At 36.2% G+C, this 20,446-nt stretch overlaps 1 protein-coding gene across 1 annotated transcript; it reads right to left on the reverse strand.

Annotated features, from left to right (window-relative positions):
• Positions 1-2,432: 2,432 nt before the first annotated feature.
• Positions 2,433-4,222, reverse strand: LOC131874999 (disease resistance protein RUN1-like). The gene is made up of 3 exons (XM_059218991.1): positions 4,026-4,222; positions 2,880-3,677; positions 2,433-2,724 (listed from the first exon to the last, which is right to left on the reverse strand). The coding sequence occupies exons 1-3, from the start codon at positions 4,220-4,222 to the stop codon at positions 2,433-2,435; spliced, it is 1,287 nt and encodes a 428-aa protein (XP_059074974.1).
• Positions 4,223-20,446: the final 16,224 nt, after the last annotated feature.

The following is a 20,446-nucleotide window of genomic DNA, read 5'->3' on the forward strand; positions in this document are numbered from 1 at the left end:
TAGCCTCTGGCAGTAAGATAGCTATGCACAAATCCAACCTACTTAACTAGGATGACAACCCCCCGAACTGGCTCTCAAAATTTTCTCTCAACTGGCTGGGCCCTACTCATATTGTAAAATATCTAGGCATCCCCTTCTTTATCCTTCCAAATTTCAAAGAAATGTGGGAATGGGTAAGAAATAAGATAGAGAAGAAGCTCTCTAAATGGAATAGGAATTATCTGTCTTTGGCTGGAAGATTTCAGGTCTGTCAAAAGATCTTGGCATCATATAACATTTACTTCTCCTCTACCTGGCTCTTCAAAAACTATCAATTTAATCATATCCAGAAACAGATAAGGGAATTCCTTTGGTCTGATGGAAAAGGTACCAGGAAGCAACATGTAGTGAAATGGGAGTGGTGCACTATGCATAAACTCTATGGTGGGATGGGTCTAAAAGATCTCAAAATATAGGGAATTGCCCTCACATCCAAATGGATCCTGAAGGCCATAGATGGAGATGAGCAATGGAAAATCCTAATAAGAAACAATATTTAATCCTCAATCCCTAAGAAAGAAAAGAAATGGAAGGATCTCCCCATGATTGACCTTCTTCTTGGACAGATAGAGGTAGCCCCAGCCGGGTCTGGGGTCTTTAAGTCCCTATGGAAAGCTTGGGAGCAGGTGAAACACTTGGTACTATACAATGTAAATGGAAATAGACATGGATAGATTGCCAGTGACAGATCTATATGGTGGAATCTATTTCATAATGGGAAACCATTAGCAACTCTTCAAGGTTGCTCTACACTAAAATGGCACAATAAGGGAATCAAATATTTTGATCAGATATTGGAGAATGGCCAATTGAGAACGTGGGAGGATCTGAATCTTACCTTCTCTATCTTGAGTTCCCAGAGCAGAACCTATAACATCCTTAAGTCAGCCTTAACCTCTACTTTTCCCCCAACTCACCCTCCTCTCCCCCACTCCCCCATTTCTGCACTCTGTTGGGTTGATGGCACACCTCTCCCCTCCCTTAAAGCCAAATGCATATATGCATCTCTCACTGAGGCAGATACCATTTTTCTTCACCTGAACAGATGCTAGGATCTAAAATGGGAACCAAAGGAATGGAAAGATAGGTTAGGTAAATTCTAGATGGCTCAAAATGAACCAAAAAAATAGTTCTTTGGCTGGCGATTGCTGTTAAATAAACTCCCCATAAAAGATAAGGAGGGTAACTACCTAAACTACAAAATATGTAGAGTACTAGAAACTGTGAAACATATCCTTTTTGAATGTCACTTTGCAAAGGAAATATGGAACTTGTTCGGTCTTAATCTGGATGCTAATTTTGTTGAAATCATAAATGTTGTTTTAGGCTACATTAAGGGCTGTTGGAAAACTGCAAATATCTTCTGGTCCTGTTTATCTTTAGAAGTTCTTTGGCTCATTTGGAAATACCATAATGATGATGTCTTTAATAACAGCACCAGGCACCTCACTGAGTCTCTTAGGAGACTCATTTTTTATATAGTTTCAATGCAGGTCACTATGGTAATAAAGCTAGATTCAGAAAAGTTTGATAGATGGATAAGGGAAGGTGCCACCACTGTTTACATCCGAGAGTTGTCCCACGGCTTCACGTGGGAGAGAGATGAACCGAGAAAGGCCGCATTTGAGCAAGTACTCATGGCCTTCATGAGACAGATGGACCGTAGACACCTACACATGGAGATCTCTCAGGAGGAAGCTGACTTGTTTCATGAGCGCACCTCACACCCCCACAAGCAGGACTTGATGGCCGAGTGGAAGTATGGTAGGATGGAATCATGGGCTGGGTGGCGTGGATCCCTCCACTGGGAGACAACTTTGCACCAGAGTCTAAAATCTCTTTTTCATAGTCCTTTAGAACTCTCTATTTTGGTCTTTTTTGCTCTTATAATTATGATTTAACTATTGTAACCATCTTCCCATAAGAGGAGGTGCTCGTCAAACTGTATATTTTTTGTGTATGGACGCTCTTACGATGCCTTGATGTGGCTAAACTCAGACAGTCCTGATGATATGTAATGACTACATGATATCTAATCCAAAAAAAACATATCGATTAAAATATAAAACATATTAATAAATTTTTATAAAAATATTAAGTGATCTTTACATATAGTTTTTCTTTTTCAAAACTTTTTAAAATACATTTATCTTATTTTTCAAACTTTATAAATATTATGTAAAAATATTTTATGATTAATTTTCTTTTACTATAAATCATACATATTGTAATGAAATATTATTCCACCAATAAATTAATAATAAATTATATTAATATTTTTAAAACATTAAGTAGTTTTTCAAAATTTCTTGACACATAACTTACATATATATGATAATGAAGGAAACAAAATTAAAAAGTACAGTCATTTTGCAATTTGACTACCTTAAACTCTAATACCCTGTATTAATAATAACATTAGAGTTATTAGCTTTTATTTTTTCCCATAATTCCCCACCCTCCTCCAACATATCATCCACTCCTGTCCACTTAAAGCCGCACCTTTTCAAACATTTGAGGAGCTCCAATCCACGTGGAATTTTGTTCAAATTGGAATAGCGCGCTACCTCTAGTAGCTCAAGATGTGGCATTGCTCCATCCTCTAATTCTGGAAACTCTTCTAACACGGAAAAATCACGAATTTTAAAATAGCATAATTGACGAATCCCCCGGGCTTTCCGAACCCTTTTGGCAATGCTTTGCAAATATCATTACGAAACGAAGACAACACTATTAAGTTGGGTATCGTTTCTAGTGCTGGATATTCAGCACAATGACAATTTTCTAAATGCAATTGCATCAGATTTGAGAAGCCACATATCCAATTTGGCACTGCAAACCTTTCTAGGTAAAGGTATTCAAGATCCTTCATACCTAGCATTTCCTCCAAAAGATTACCTTCATAGCTAGCATCGTTGACCATTGTTAGATTACGCATCTTCACCAACCTGGCAAGGATCCCATCTTTTATACTTTCCAATTCAGTTTCGTGACGAATGTCTATCCGCACTTCACGGAGGTTGACCAAATTGACAAAATGCTCCAACCTCAAGAATTCATTCTTGTCAACAGATAGTTCGTTACAACTATCTATTTTCAATACCTCTAAAGACACAAGCTTTGACATTCCCTTCGGCATTTGTCCATCAAATTTTGTAGTATATAAAATCATATCCAAATTTTTCAGGCAATTGAGCTCACCAATCCACACAGGATACCCTTCTAGATTCGAACATTTAGAAATGTCAAGGAAGAGAAGACTCTTAATGCTTTTCAAACATTCTGGTACCTCGGCAATTTGGTTTCTGCTTAAATTCAAAACTGTGAGTAACTTCAAATTTCCAACACAATCTGGCAATGACGAGATGGCAGTGTCAATCAAGTCAAGAACACGCAATAATCTTGCACCACTAAGCAAGAGTGCTGGAATATTTCCAATGCCTTTATTTTGTGGGAAAGAGAGAGTGCGAATACGTGATGCTGAATATGCCTGGCTGCTTGCCATTACATCTAAATCACCATCACCTATGCTTTTCTTGCCCATTAAAATCCTCCGGCACCTACTGCTCGTTTGCACAACTGGACCTTTTTTGAAGGATTCCTCTACACTAAATGCACATTGAATTTCTTTTGCTATGCTGATGGCCAAATCCAGCAACAAATCATGCAATTTGAACCATCTATTATACCGGTCATACATGCCGCCTGCTCTCTCGACCAAACATAGACTATGAAGATGACATAAATAATTCCATCCAATATCGAGTTGGTCCTGATTCTCTCTTTGAGGAACATATCCTTATGCTATCCACAGGTTTATGAGATACTGGGACTCTATTAGCTCATCTTCGGGAAAGAAAGAAAGATACACAAAACAAGGTTTAAGATGAGCGGGGAGAGAATCATAACTTAACTTGAGAATCTGCATAACTGGGTCCTCTGTATAATATATTATTCTTAGCTGCTCCAATTTGGATGTCCACTACCTTGACAAAGTCTCGTTCGCCAGAGACGCTGCCACTGTTTTAACAGCCAAGGGCAATCTTCCGCATTCCCTTTCGATTTGATGAGCAATCCCTTCAAGATGATGCGGTGGCTGATTTCCCTCAAAGGCAAAAGCACAAAACAGTTTCCAACTCTCTTCTTCTGACAAAGGGTGCAGCTCATAAACACGAGCATTCATGTTTCTGCACACATGTCTGCTCCTTGTGGTGACAACAATTTGCAGTGGGTATCATCCCCGGTTGGAAGGCCAAACGCAGATATCAAATTATCTTGCCCAGTTGCCCTCCAGACATCATCCAGCACAATGAGAGACCTACCCGTTGTGCTTGTTAAACGTTCATGAATCAACTGTGCTGCCTGCACTTCATCTATCCTTCCCGTAAGGACTTCATTCACACCAATTTTGGAGGCCAAAGCAGCTTGTAGCTTTTCAAGAGAGTAAGTCTGAGAAATAGCAAGCCAGACTGACTGCTCAAACCTTCCCTTTGCTCTGTCAAAGGCATTTTGCAGTAGAAAAGTCTTCCCGACGCCGCCCATACTAACGACGGCGATGACAGGAGCAGCAGGGTCATCCAGAAGGCGGATGACATCTTGAACCTTTGACTCAATAGTCACTGGTCGTGAACCAGTCTCTATTACATTTGACCCCCTCCACTTTAAATTCTGCGGTGTACTCGTGGAAGGTTGGTCTGCATGAGTCACATCCCCAACAAGCTTGAGCTCCCCTGCAACTCCCATGATGGACCTCATTCTATCTTTTACGTCCCTAATCCGACGTGTCTTTTTATAGCGAAACAATAATTGAGAATAGCTGAAAGCACAGACACAAGACGATTGGGAGCTTATTAGTACCTTTTGATTGAACAGCACATTCTACCTGGTATGTCCTCTGCATCGCAAGCAATATCTGCGACATCCAACAACCAGCTTTTCACGGACGCATTTTGTGCACTCTGCACATCTGCATCTCTGAGGTAGCCACTTATATTTGTGAGCTTCATGCTCAGCCATTGAAAGTCATTTCTAAAGTGACAGACAAGTGAAACCTCTTTATTCATCTGTCCTATGATCATCCCACCAAGTTTTCCAACAACAACATCAACCAAAGCAGATGCCATACTTGACCTTTTTGAACAACAGAGAAACTGAACCACTCTCAGATATTACTATGGACTAGACAGAAATAACTTGAAGCACCCTCAAATATTGCTATGGACTACACAGGTATAACTTGAAGCACTCTCAAACACTATTATTAGCTCTGAAAATTTGACGGCTCTTAACAACTGACAAACTAAAGATGAGTGCTCAGTTATTGACCAATTTGAATCAAGAAAAGCTGACGAAACTTCAATGAATGTGAGTACAGCCGGGGAAGAAGTAAATTTATAAGAATGAATGCATACGGAGCTTGTTAGGAAGGATTCTCACCTCCTTGCTTATCTCTTCTATCAACATCCTGCCAAGCTTTTCAAGAACAACATCAACCACAACAGATGCCATATTTGATCTATTTGAATAAATGAGAAACTGAAACTTAGTTCTCAGCTATTGATGAATTCAAACTAACAAAAAAGAACAGCTTAAACTGCAACGTGTGAGGAAGCCAGGGAAAGATGTAAATTTATAAAAGTATGGTTAGAACTTGCTGAGAAGCATTCCCAGCCTTGTCTTCAATTATTGAATTATTGTGCTTTCTTTTGTCGTTAAGCAAGTGTTTCACCGCCCCATGTGACGGTCGTTTTCTGCATTCTGATTACCTGCTTTATGTCATCTCTTTTGACCGTATCCTCCTCCCTTTCTGGATAGAGATTACCAAATCTACGACTAGCAATTGCATTGGTGTGCAATCGGTACGCCGAAAAGATGTGGAAAATCAATTATATAAAATTTAATTTAATTTTTTTGCATACATTTGTGGAGTACATGAGTTAAATTCATAGATCATTTAGTAAATTATGTTGTTTATGCAATAGAGGTCTCAATGGAGAAGTAATAGATTTGAAATAACTCTTTGTTCACTTACAAGTAATTAAATATGACTGAAACAAAACCTCTAAATTAGGAATATAATCAAGATCCATTACGAATACTCTCATGTTATATTACAATAGGGAGGGAGAGAGAGAGAGAGAGAGAGAGAGAGAGAGAGAGAGAGAGAGAGAGAGAAGAAGAAGAAGATAGAAAGAGGTGGAGGGAGAGATAAAGATAGAGAGAGACGAGGATATCAAGATCCATTACCAATAGTCTCATGTTATATTTGCAATAGGTAGAGAGAGAATGAGGGGTAAGGAGATAGAGATGAAGATGGAGAAGGGGGCGAGAGAGAGAGAGAGAGAGAGAGAGAGAGAGAGAGAGAGAGAGAGAGAGAGAGAGAGAGAGAGATGGATGGATAGAGAGATTGGTCTATTAATTGCATACATTAGTTCAATACATGAGGTCAATTGGTACGTATTTTAGCAAATGATGTTTGCGCACGAAGGTCTCAATAAAGAAGTATAGGTCCAAATCAACTATACATCCACTTACAGGGATCAAATCATAAATAGTAAAACCTTAAAAATAGGAAGATCATGCTATATTATAAATAGGATCATGCTATGTTTGTGATAGGGAAAGATGGAGAAACATGGGGATAGAAACAGGGAGAGATGGATGGTGCAAAACATAGGGATATAGATGGAGATGGGCACAAAGATATAGATAGAAATTAAGATAGGGATGGAGATGGAGAGAGAGAGAGAGAGAGAGAGAGAGAGAGAGAGAGAGAGAGAGAAGAAATTATAGAGAGAGGGAGAGATGGGTAGAGAGGTGGAGAGATAGATAGAGTGATTGATAGGAAGACAAAGGGAGAGGGGGGTAAAGATAGAGGGATAGATAGGGGATAGGGTGGGTGCGAAGCAAGGAGAAATGAGGACAAATAAAGAGGATGATATGGGGAGGAGGGAGAGAGGGTGAGAAATAGGTAGAGGAGGGAAAGAGAAAAGGGGGGATTGATAGAGAGGAGGGATAAAAATGGGAGAGAGATGGGTAGAGAGAGAGAGGGGGGGGGGGGAGGAGGGGGACTCAAATTCAAGCCTACATTTATTAGGAAATTTAAATTCTAGCTTATAGTTATAGAAGTTTAATACAACATAGGAGAGGCACCCATTTCTATTGGATTCAAATATTATAATTACTCACAAGGAAAATCATCACACTCGAGAAAAAAAAATTAAAACTAAAAGCCTAGTAGTGTCATTAATTCATTAGGGTTTTGCCAATCCATCTAAATAATATCTTAAAATTAGAATGAAGGGACCCTATCAACTCACATGCACATTATAAAATATATCTCAAAATGTTAAAAGTATACTAAAAACGATGTTGTTTATATGAAATGTTAATTGTGGGCATCTCTCATAAGTTTAAGTAATGATAAAATGGAATCAATAAAAAAATAATTAGAGTTTTTTTAAAACTATTCACAAATTTATAATACTAATCTAGTTCATGAAATATTGAGCAGGGTTTTTTTGAATGAATCATGATAATTTTATTTTAAAACTAACTAAACATATAATTAGCTTTCAAACAAGTAAATACACTTTTGATTAGTCCTCTAAAACTCTTTTATTTATAGTCATCATTTCCATTACATATATATTTGCAATCACAATCTACTATGTGGAATATTAAATAAAGAAATGTCTTGAATCTAAGAACTCATCAAATCATTTTTTTATACAACTAAACACAATTTGTTAGGTGCTCTTAAAATTTGAGTGTGAAATTCTACTTGATTGGGATTTTTCTAATGTGAGTAGGTCATGCCTATACCTAGTTTTATTTTTTGGTTTTCAAACTCGTTGATTAATGTTCAACAATTTTTTGTTCATTTTCTCCACAAATATTTTCAAAGAATGAATTGCCTATATATAATATAATATATAATATAAATTAAATTATATGATATAATTATATTATCATGATATACAACAAATTATTCTATAAATTATATTATTATTGAATATTATATTCTACAATAAAAACTACTTAACACAAATATAAATTATTATAATTAATAATATAAATTAAATTATATATGATATAATTATATTATTATATACGACAATTCATTTTCTAAATTATATTATTATTAATAAAATATATAATTAATATATAATCTAAAAGTTAAATTATTATTTAGCATAACGTCCATCTCGCTGCCATAATAATTGAAGGATACTGGAAAATTTGCTACTAGTCCAGTACCAAGAAAAATTAATGGAGCATGCAAAATTATTGATTCGTACCATATACAAATTAACTTGAATGATCCAATCGCTCTCCATGTTTTAAGTCGCATGTCCGAAACCACAGAAATGACGATACCATTTTCTTCGTGCAGCGAATGAATTTTTTTTTGTGACAATGCTATGAATGGTGGGTGGTGGAAAAGAAAAATGAACACGTACAGGTTAATAAAGAAAGAAATACCAAAAGCTACGTGTGGATGAATTTCCATGTAAGCCGCTAACAAATGCGCATCGATACAAGACAAACAAAATTGCATTTATTGCATGAATTAAAAAAATTCAAAAAAATGATATGACCGAGAAGGAAAAGGGATGAAAACGAGGAACGGTGACAATCATTCAGATCGTCTTGCATCTTTTGGGAGCATTAATGAGCATTGATGAATAAAATCAAGTTGTGCATTCCATAGTAGGAGACGCCTTCAGCGTAATTACCGCTAAGAAATTTATTCGCAGGATTTTCACAAAATTTTATTTTCCTTCAATTGTTTGTTGGCTCCAACAATGCACTTCCCTTTCTTGATGGTGGTGCATCAATTGATGTGACATCTCTTCATATCAAGTCATCTCTTTTTTATTGTATTTTACTCCCTTTCTTGATGGTCCAGAAGCTGGTTACATACCATTTCATGTGAGTACCTATGTCTTTATGTCAAGTCATGTGATGATTTTTTTATATCAAGATGTTTATAATATTTTCTTAATATGAAGTCATCTTTTTATGTCAAGTCATATTTATAGTTTTTGTATTTTTATGTCACGGGTATCTGTGTTCACATTTTTATTTATTTATAATGAATGTTTGCATAGTTAAAATTGGATTAGCATGTTTCCTCCTTTATGGATTGTTTTTAAAGGGTTTTTATTATATATTAGGGGAAGAGCATCAATAGCCGTCATAGCTAACTTCGCGCATCTACAGATCTTAAACAGTACATTGGATTTCAAATTTTTGTTTGGGCATCTTCGTATGCGACTTAACTGCTTAAAGCTATTGATCTGGCTTCTGGGTAGTAACAATCCGATCTTAACATGTTGTTATGCGTTGAAAGGTCAAAAAGTGGTCATTTTGAAGTGATGATTGATACTTAACCTCTTTTGCGCCAATACTTGCACACTAAAAGACCAATACCTGTTATTTAAATGCCTAATACATAATATAATTATCACATTTTTAAGACAAAAAAAAACTTTTTATAACAAGTTATGAATTTTTAAAAACCAAGTTTGCATATAATAATGTTTTAAATGGGTGGTCGAATAAATCATTGACCACCCATTTCCACCATCTCGCTGACCAAAAATCATCCCATGTGGCACTAGCTACCGCTAACTACGTTGCCCTACAAACTAAGGGAAAAAGTGGAATTTCGCACATTTTTTCCCTTTCTCCTATCGTGCTCTCCTCGCCTATCGTTGATGCTCTGCGGCTGCTTCAGCTCCTTCGGCTCTACAACGGCTCGCTTCGGCTCGAGGTAACTGTTGCGGCTCTTCCTTCATGCTTTTTGGATATCCAATGATGGTTTACCTCCTTCATAGTTGCATTGTGCTTTGTCTATTGATGATTTCTTTGTATGCGGGTTAGGGTTTCATTTTCAATGCTGTTACAATTTAATAATGCCATAATCATCACAGAGAATGGCAAAACAAAATTCTCTCTTCCTTTTTTTTCGACAACCCTTCATTATTTATCATTTCCTTTTGTGGGTGCATTGTTAAATGGTTTCTCTTTGTTGATAATGCCAAAATAATTACAGAGAATGCAAAAAAAGTTGATTATTGTTCACATTTATTCGAAACCCTTTGAATATTTATGATTTCATTTTATGGGTGTGTTGTTAAATTGTGTCTCTTTGTTTATAATGGCAATATAATTATAGAGAATGCAAAAAAATTGATTAGTGCTCATAGATATTCAAAACCCCTTCATTATTTATCATTTTCTTTTATAGGTGCGCTGTTAAATGGTTTCTCTCTATTGATAATGCCAAAATAACTACAGAGAATGCAAAAAATGTTGATTATTGTTCATATTTATTTGAAATCCTTTCATTATTTATGATTTCATTTTATGGGTGTGCTGTCAAATTGTGTCTTTCTATTTATCATGCTAATATAACTATAGAGAATGCAAAAAAAATTGATTATTGTTCATAATTATTCGAACTCCCTTCATTATTTATCATTTCCTTTTATGGGTGCACTGTTAAATGGTTTCTCTCTATTGATAATGCCAAAATAATTACAGAGAGTGTAAAAAAAATTCATTATTGTTGATAATTAGTCAGAACCCCTTTATAATTTATCATTTTATTTTATGGGTGGGTTGTTAAATTATACAGAAATCCTTCCTTATAGTATAATAATGTTGAAATCCTTTATTATTTATCATTTCATTTTATGGGTGCGCTATTAAATGGCATCTCTCTGTTTATAATGCCAAAATAATTACAGAGAATGCAAAACAAATTGATTATTGTTCATAATTATTCGAAACCCCTTCATTATTTATCATTACAATAATGTGTATGCCTGATACTGGCTATAAATTTGTTGTCCTCATACTCATATGTGTGTGCCAAAATAATTAGAGAGAATGCAAAAAAAATTGATTATTGTTCATAATTATTCGAAACCCCTTCATTATTTATCATTACAATAATGTGTATGCTTGATACTGGCTATAAATTTGTTGTCCTCATACTTATATGTGTGTGTGTGTGTGTGTGTGTTATTATCGACATATAACAACCTTCTCACATACACGTTATGGGCCACTTGGCATGAATTATTGCCAACTACATTTCCCTAAAAACTTTGGGAAATGAAGATTTTTTGAGGCATTTTCATTATTTTATCTGCCTTCAATTTGTTAATATACTCACTATAAATAATATTATCAGGCATACACTATATTACTTCCAATAAATTTCATATGAGAAATACAACAACATTATTCAATTACTAGTCATTTGACAAATGAATCTGCATCTTAATACAATATCTTCTTTTAGTTTCTCTCCTTGATATATAATGTCTCAAGTTCTCTACCTACATGGTTATTGTGCCATTATGTTCAATGAACCTACAACGATAAGGTACCAATGATAAAATGCAATTGTGTGTGCCTATATAAATATATATACAGAGACAAATCATTGAAATGAAAACCTCAACGCCACTGAGATAAATGATGAAAAACAAATCAATTTATGTAGGTACCAATGAGTACAAATCCATCATTGAACATCTTTGAACAAAATAAAATGGTACCGCGTCTCTATTTTTGTATGCCTGATAATGTAGATAATAACCATATAGCCACTTAACTCGATAGCCATGCAAGAGTTAAGTATGTAACTATGATGTGATCTAAAATTGGATATTGTTGATATTCTATAAGATAGTGAACAATTACATCATTCAACATCTTTCAACAAAATAAAATGGTGCTGTGTATATATATACACAAACACACACATAGGTACAAAACTTGAAACATTATATAACAAGGAGAGAAACTAGAAGCACGAGATGCATGAGTGAAAGATGTAACTATGATGTGATTAAAAAGTGGATGTTGTTGATATCATATTAAGATGCAGATTCATTTCTCAAATGACTAATAATTGAATGATGTTGTTGTATTTCTCATATGAAATTTATTGGAAGTAGTATATTGTATACCTAATAATATTATTTACAGTGAGTATATTAACAAATTGAAGGTAGAGCAAACAATGAAAATGCCTCAAAAAATCTTCATTTCCCAAAATTTTTAGGGCAATGTAGTTGGCGGTAATTCATGCCAAGTGGCCCATAACATGTATGTGAGAAGGTTGTTATATTTCGACAATAACACACACACACACACACACACACACACACACACACACACACACACACACACACACACACATATGTGTGTGTGTGGACAAAAACCTTATAGCCAGTATATAGTCACTGCAAGTAATAGTATCAGGCATACACATTATTGTAATGATAAATAATGAAGGGGTTTCGAATAATTATGAACAATAATTATTATTTTTGCATTCTATAATTATTTTGGAATTATAAATAGAGAGACACCATTTAACAACACACTCATAAAATTAAATGATAAATAATGAAGGGGTTTTGAATAAAACAAATAGATAATCATTTTTTTTGCCATTCTCTGTGAGGATTTCAACATTATTATACTGTAAGGATTTTGACATTATTAAACTGTAACAGAGCATTGAAATGAAACCTATATCATAAAATGAAGCAAAGAAAGTGGAGTCAAGTTCACACTATAATGAAGCAAAGAAATTGGAGTAGATTTCACACTATTAGTGGACAATAACCATATAGGCACATTAAACTATAAGAGAGCATTGAAATGAAATTGTAAACCGCATAAAAAGAAATCATCAATAGACAAAGTATAATGCAGCTTCGAATGAGCTGAACTATCATTGGACATCCAATATGGCTGTTAATATTATTTAGAGTGACCATATTGAAAGAAATGCTGGTTTATTGAAAACAGTATAATTTCAATTGAAAGATTTATAACATTTAACGTTGATTGCAGAGGAAATTTAGTTATTCTGTGTGTACCAACCTGAATGTGCGCCCTTGAATAAGAAATGTGCAAAGGGTGTTTGCAGAGCTTAAGAATATGCAATGAATTGGATTGCAATGAAAGTGTCACGAAAAATTATGTCTTATAATATAATTTGAATGTGCAATGCATTCGATTGTGGTAGCTAGCTATTTTCAAATTTGAATTTTTGTGGGAAACAGTCGATCATGTCATATTAAATATGCAGTCCTCCATTGCTTCAAATTGTTCAGTTTTCTTCTATGCTTTGAATGAAACTTGGTTTTTTTAATTTGATTCTATGCAAATTCTTGGTTATTGGGGAGCCTTACACCAGTTGCTGTAAATGCAGGTATCAAATGCAAATCTATTTAATGAATGAAGTTGTGAAGTGATATTTGGAAGAATGTACACTTGAGTGTCTAAGAAGTCTAAAGTTGATTGTTTTTATGTCATGTAATGCACCAATATTTGTGCATATGTAATTGTAATTGGAGTACATTTGTACTTTTTAACCACTTGCATAAAGTGGCAAATGTAAACATTAAGTTTTAAAAAAAATAAAAATGTTTATTATTTGTGCATCTAAAAACTGTGTTGCCAAAAAAAATGTTCATCAATAGACCTGCATTTTGAACACATCCTTAATATACATGTAACAAACTTGAACATTAAGGTTTTATGATCATTGTTTGAAATGAAATGCATGATAAAAAAAATAAGGCACCATTAAAGACCTACTACTCAAGTATGCCTAAAGGGTCATCTCTTTGCTTAAGAGTATCCAGTATTGCTTCATGATCAACAGTAGTCACTGTCCATAGGTCTTTGGTCTTCGGTTTTGCTTGATGCTTCAACAACTTGACATTTGTAGCTATAATAAGGTCTGATAAATGGTCATACTCAAGTGAACTTTCCATGTTATCATTTGACAAGGATATTGTTTGCAATAAAGGAGTTAGATATTGGGGAACCCACGTATCAACCCACTCACTTGACTCACACTGATCCCAATCACACCGAACACAACTATGACAAAAACAAGCCAACGCTCATGTCCAAATGGTCCATGTACTTGCATCTGAGATGAGAAATGAATTCATCTTTGAAGAATCTTTAATTGTTTGACAATCCAATTTGTATCCCATTGTGCCCTCCTCAACCAACCAAAAGAATCTGGTCACTGGTGAATCAAGAGTACCTCCATGTGACAATGTTGAACTACAACAACAAAACATGCATCAGAGAAATTTACACCTAAAATTCTCAATTGCTCCTTAACTAGAGCTCTCTTCAAACATGCACCTGCTCCATCATGCTCCCCCTTCCCATGCCCTGCCTCAAAAAAACACCAAATATGAGGTATATTCCTCTCTACATGCATTCTACTCAACCAATAAAACCTACAGGCATTCTTGAATTGACCTGTACAATTATCTGACCATATGATATTTCAATCAATTGCAATATCTTTCTCATGCAAGAACTCAAAAAATTCTCGAAAGAATGTTGCACATACTTGGAGGAGTGTGATCTATCATCACTCATATAAAAATGATAATCCCTAATTATCTTCCTGTCCTCTTCTGTACTATTAGAAGAATGTCTATATGTAATGTGAACAAAAATAGCAATTTGGATTGAATTGTAGTACTGAGACTGTATCTCATTCTGTGGCTCCATTGTATAGTTCTCTGCAAAATCAACCACCAATACAATAGTGCTAATCGGGAAAGAGTTCTTACACATCTTGAACTGTTGATCCAACCACTGAGACCTATGGGTGTGCCTTGCATACTTGTAAAATTTTTTTTCTTTAATATCCAAAATAAAATCAGCAACACTCACTTCTCTTGAGACTAATTCTCATCTAGAACCTTCACCTTCACTCTTCAAAGTATATTTCACTGTCTCATATCTTTTTTTCTCAACATAATTCTTTCCAAACTCATGTTCACTTCCCTTATTAAAATATGAAACAAACTTTGACAACTCACCATATTGTGAGCACTTCTCATTCAAACAATCATTTCTATAGAAATAGCAGGCATCATCTCTAGGGCATAAAAATAGATCTTGCAAGTCTCTTGATGATCTCGGAAATAGAATTGCACCACACTCCTACAACATCTCATTAGTATGCATCATAGAATGAATATGGCATAAAAGTTCATGGTACATTGAAAAATCCACATGGTACTTGCAACAACAAGTCTTACGAATCTTAAGAGGTACACAATAAAATGGCTTCAAAGATTCAAAGGCCCTTTGTGATATTTGCAAAGTTGGATGTACTTCACAAAAAAAATTGTACAACATTGTTTGGCTTGATTCCAACAAATGTTTGGGATGCGGTGTGTGGTCTCGGTTGCCGATTCTTAATTTTAAAATGTTCTTTACATTGGGTGATACTCTAGAATTAGAGTGCCAAAATTGTTGAATCTCCTCCTTCACATTGTCAGTAAACTTTCTATCAACACATGGAAGCCTCCCACCAAAAGCCCATGTATCATGTTGAAGTGGATCATCAAGTCTTTGTCTTTGTGCAAGTGCTCTTTCCAAAGTTTTATGGTTTATGTTCAAATAAACACAAATTTGTCTCATTTGACGAGCCTTCCTCAATTGATGGCTCACTAAGGAGGTTGTAATCAGTCTTTGAGTGACTCTCTTATCTCTTTCCTTGGTATTCTTTCCAATATAATTGAGAGCATCAAATAGATTTTTGGCAATAATAGAATTTCTCTCCATCTTGTTGTTCATACGAATCTTCAATTTGTTTAGCAGTGGTCTCATATTTATCATCTTTAGCAATTGAACAAAAAGTTGGCATTGCTCGATCAATGTCTTATTGCTAAAATTATTGTCAAAAAGTTGTGTAGCCTGCAATCGAATGGTTCTTGTTGACCTCTTGCCTTCAAGATTCGCAATAATGTTCTCATCAATTTCAAGTAACCATTTTGGGGTTCTTGAAGGTCTTGGATTTGGAATTTTTCTTTCATCCATGAGTGGGTCTTCATTTATGAAGTAATTAGGTGTTACATATTGTTCACTTGGTTGAGCAATTCCACCTTCAATGTCAAAGTTTTCCATATTTTCACCTCCAATGTCAAAATTTTCCACATGTTCACCTCCTATGTCAAAATTTTCTACATTTTCACCTCCAATGTCAAAAAAATTCATATTTACACCAAAATTATGGACACCTTCATTTTCAACTCTCAAATTTTCACTTTCCATTCTCACGTCATGTTGAGCATTTTCATTATCACTTTCAACATTTTCAACATGTTCAACATTTTCACTTTCAAAATCTATATTTTCATTTTCAATAACTTGTTCAACATTTTCAAATTCAATTTCCTCTTCGCTTGAAGTAACATTAGCAATATTTAACATACCTTGTCTTCTCCTCCTATGACCTTCTCTATCCCTTTCTCTATACACTTCAATTTGGTCATTTGAAATTTTTGTTTTGCATTTAGATTTCCGACAACTACTACTCCCCATTTACCTCCACAAAGATGCTCCTAAATGATTGACAATGTAAGATTTGACTTTAATAATCTCTCAAAAGCACAAATTTGTCTCAACCTGTCTGAAAACCCGTGATTATCGACAGAAAATAGAATGTGAAGAATGTGGGCCATTGGAATCCACAAAACGGCCCACATGGCTCTTTTTTATTTACAAAAATAGGATATCCGATATAATCAGATATCAGATTATATTGGATATCTTATTTTAATGTATAAATTTGTGGTCCCCAAAATTATTGCCATTGTCACCTTTTTTTTACTGTTGCCACATTAATGGCAGTGGCAAAAATCAAATATCCTATGAAATTCAATATTCGATTTCACTACTCATATTTTAGAGAGAGAGAGACTAGGGGAGAGGGAGAGAGAGAGAGAGAGAGAGAGAGAGAGAGAGAGAGAGAGATCTTAGGGGAAAGAGGGAGAGAGAGAAAGATTAGGGGAGAGGGAGAGAGACACCATATCACCCCAAATAACACCATATGACCCCTAACAATACCATATGGTGTCATAAGGGGTCATATGACCCATAACGACACCGTATAGAGCTATAAAGGGTCATATTGTGTCCTAAGGGGTCATACGGTGTCTTAAAGGGGTCATATAACATAATATGACCCCTTAGAACATAATATAAAACATAACGACACAATTTAGTGTCTTAAGGGGTTATATGGTGTCCTAAGCTATCGTTATATGGTGTCCTAAGTAGTCGTAGGACACAATATGACCCCTTAGGACACCATAGGACCCATAACGACCCAATATGGTGTCATAAGGGGTCATATGGTGTCCTTAGGGGTCATATGGTGTCGCATGACACCTTAGAACACCGTATGACCCTTAACAACACCATATAGTGTCATAAGGGGTCATATGACCCATAAGGACACCATATAGAGTCGTAAAGGGTCATATGACACAATATGATCCATAACGACACAATTTGGTGTCATAAGGGGTCATATGGTGTCCTAAAGGGTCGTAGGACATAATGCGAACCCTTAGGACACCATAGGATCCATAACGATCCAATATGGTGTCATAAGGGGTCATATGTTGTCCTTAGGGGTCATATGATGTCCCATGACCCCTTAGGACACCATATGACCCCTAATGACACCATATGGTGTCATAAGGGTCATATGACCCATAACGACACTCTATAGAGTCGTAAAGGGTCATATTGTGTCCTAAGGGGTCATATCCTGTCTTAAAGGGGTCATATGACACATTATGACCCCTTAGGACACAATATGCCCCATGACGACACATTTTGGTGTCGTAAGGAGTCATATGGGGTCCTAAGGGGTCGTAGGACACAATATGACCCCTCAGGACACCATAGGACCCATAATGACCCAATATGGTGTCATAAGGGGTCATAAGTTGTCCTTAGGGGTCATATGGTGTTCCATGACCCTTTAGGACACCATATGACCCCGAACAACACCATATAGTGTCATAAGGGGTCATAAGGGGTCATATGACGCATAACGACACCGTATAGAGTCGTAAAGGGTCATATTGTGTCCTAAGGGGTCATATGGTATCTTAAAAGGGTCATATGACACAATATGATCCCCTAAGACATAATATGATGCATAATGACACAATTTAGTGTCTTAAGGGGTTATATGGTGTCCTAAGGGGTCGTAGGACACAATATGACCCCTTAGGACATGATAGGACCCATAAAGACCCAATATGGTGCCATAAGGGGTCATATGGTGTCCCATGATCCCTTAGGACACCATATGACCCCTAACAAGACCATATGGTGTCATTGGGGGTCATATGACCCATAATGACATTGTATAGAGTCGTAAAGGGTCATATTATGTCTTATGAGATTTTGCCAAGACCAAGGGCATAATTAAAAGAAAAAAGCGAGAATAGTAGGACAAGAACAAACTGTATTCTCATCAATATACAAACAATCAACTAGATTAACCAATACAATGAATATGGGCCTGCATATATAGGCAAGGCCAAATGGATATATGAGCACACAATCATGCCATGTGGCTCAATGAGAAACAAGGGTAGGTAAGAAAAAGTAGGGGTAGGTAGGAGAAATAATATAATATTTCACAAGAGGTGGATCACCCATCGAATATGGAATGCAATAGCAAGATAAGACCACAAAAGGTGGAATTTCTCCTACAAGCTACATCCCTATGTGCACACTTCCCTAAGTGTCTCATATCCAAACTATGATGAGATACATTATCCTAAGTTAACTTAAGTAAAGTGTAATTATATCCTATAAGAATAAATAATTACACCAACAACCCCCCTTAAGTGCAACTTAGGGGAATGAAGACTCAAGTCAACAATGCAAGATGGGTCCCATCCACTAGGCCATGATGGGTACTCATGTACAATATGGAAATGCAAGAAAACCTATGCAATGCAATCTCTCACAAGCAAAGAAAGGGAGAAAACCCAGTGGAAAAAAAAACTCCCCCCCCAAAAGAGAGATAAATGTAAAAAAACCTCTCAAAGAAGGACAAAAACTCAAAGAGGAAAAAGTCCCCCCATAAGAGAGGAAGGACAAGTGAGCTGACCCCCCTAATGAAACATCTTGCACCCCCAAGAGAGCTCGCAACTGTTGGAGCTTACTCTCAGTGAAGGGTTTGGTAAAAATGTATGCAACCTGCTCCATTGTAGGACAATACTACAAATCAATCACCTACTCTTGAATCAGCTCTCGGATGTAGTGCATATGAATCTTGATGTGTTTGGGCCACTAATGTTGAACCCTATTCTTCGAGATTGTAATAGCACTTTGATTGTCGCAATGTCAAACTGTCGGTCATGGAGTAGAGAACCCAAACTCTATGAAAATATGCTGAAGCCAAATAGTCTCAGTCACTGCGTTAACAACCCCTTGATACTCAGCCTCAGTCAAAGAGAGAGAAATAGCATGTTGCTTCTTGTTCTGCCAAAAAATGGGGCTTGAACAAAGGTGGAAGTTGTAACCAAAAGTAGACTTAGGATCATCAAGATCGCTAGCCCAATCACAGTCTATGTAACCAACCAAGTGAAGTCCTGTGCCTGCTGCATAGTGAATCCCATAATGATGTGTACCCCGGATGTAGAGTAGGATGCATTTGGTGACTTTCCAATGAAGCTCATGTGGTTCCTGTATGAAGCAGGAAACCATGCCAACCACAAATGAAATTTCAGGGCATATGTGAGTCAAGTAGATGAGACTACCCACAAGCTGATGATACAATGTGGCATCAACTGGTGGAGAAGAGCACCTAGCCTCAAGCTTGGCTTGTGAAAGAAAGGGAGTTGATGCAGGCTTGCAATCAACCATATGAAAGCGTGCAAGTAGATTGAGAGAATACTTCAGTTGCGAAAGTGTAATCCCATAAGGTGACTATGAAATCTCTATCCCGAGAAAGTAATGCAAAAGACCCAAGTCAGTCATATCAAATCTGTTATGCAAAGTAGATTTGACACTGCTAATGATGGATGTGGTGCTCCTTGTAATGATCAAATCATCAACATAGAGCACAAGTATCAAGTGTGAGTCATCCTATTGCAAAATGTAGACATTTGGATCAGAATGACACCTGGTGAACCTTGCTGAGAGAGAGAAGGAATCCATCTTGGCGTACCAAGCCCCGGGTGCTTGCTTAAGGCCATAGAGAGATTTCCTTAGTTTGCAAACCAAGGAAGAATCCTAGATGAAACCCTATGGCTGCTCCATATATATCTCCTCATCAAGATCCCCATGAAGAAAAGAACTCTTCATATCCATCTGATGTACAACCCAACCATGAGCTGCAACAATAGCAAGTGTCAAGCGAATGCAGTTCATCTTGGCTATGGGTGCAAAGGTCTTCGTATAGTCAACACTTGGAACCTGAGAGAAACCTTTCGCAACAAGTCGAGCCTTATACTTATCCACACTACCATTCGCTACAAACTTGGTCCGATAGATCCACATACATCAAACCATCTTT

Source organism: Cryptomeria japonica, chromosome 4, assembly GCF_030272615.1.
Source record: "Cryptomeria japonica chromosome 4, Sugi_1.0, whole genome shotgun sequence".
Lineage (NCBI taxonomy): Eukaryota > Viridiplantae > Streptophyta > Pinopsida > Cupressales > Cupressaceae > Cryptomeria > Cryptomeria japonica.

Bases quoted from the DNA above. Each gene is read 5' to 3' on its own strand.
- LOC131874999 (XM_059218991.1), bottom strand. From the start codon at position 4,222: ATGAATGCTCGTGTTTATGAGCTGCACCCTTTGTCAGAAGAAGAGAGT. The intron at 3,678-4,025 runs GTAGTGGACATC...TTTGGCCATCAG, and splicing joins GCGAACGAGACTTTGTCAAG to CATAGCAAAAGAAATTCAAT. The intron at 2,725-2,879 runs GTTTGCAGTGCC...CATTGCCAAAAG, and splicing joins GAATACCTTTACCTAGAAAG to GGTTCGGAAAGCCCGGGGGA.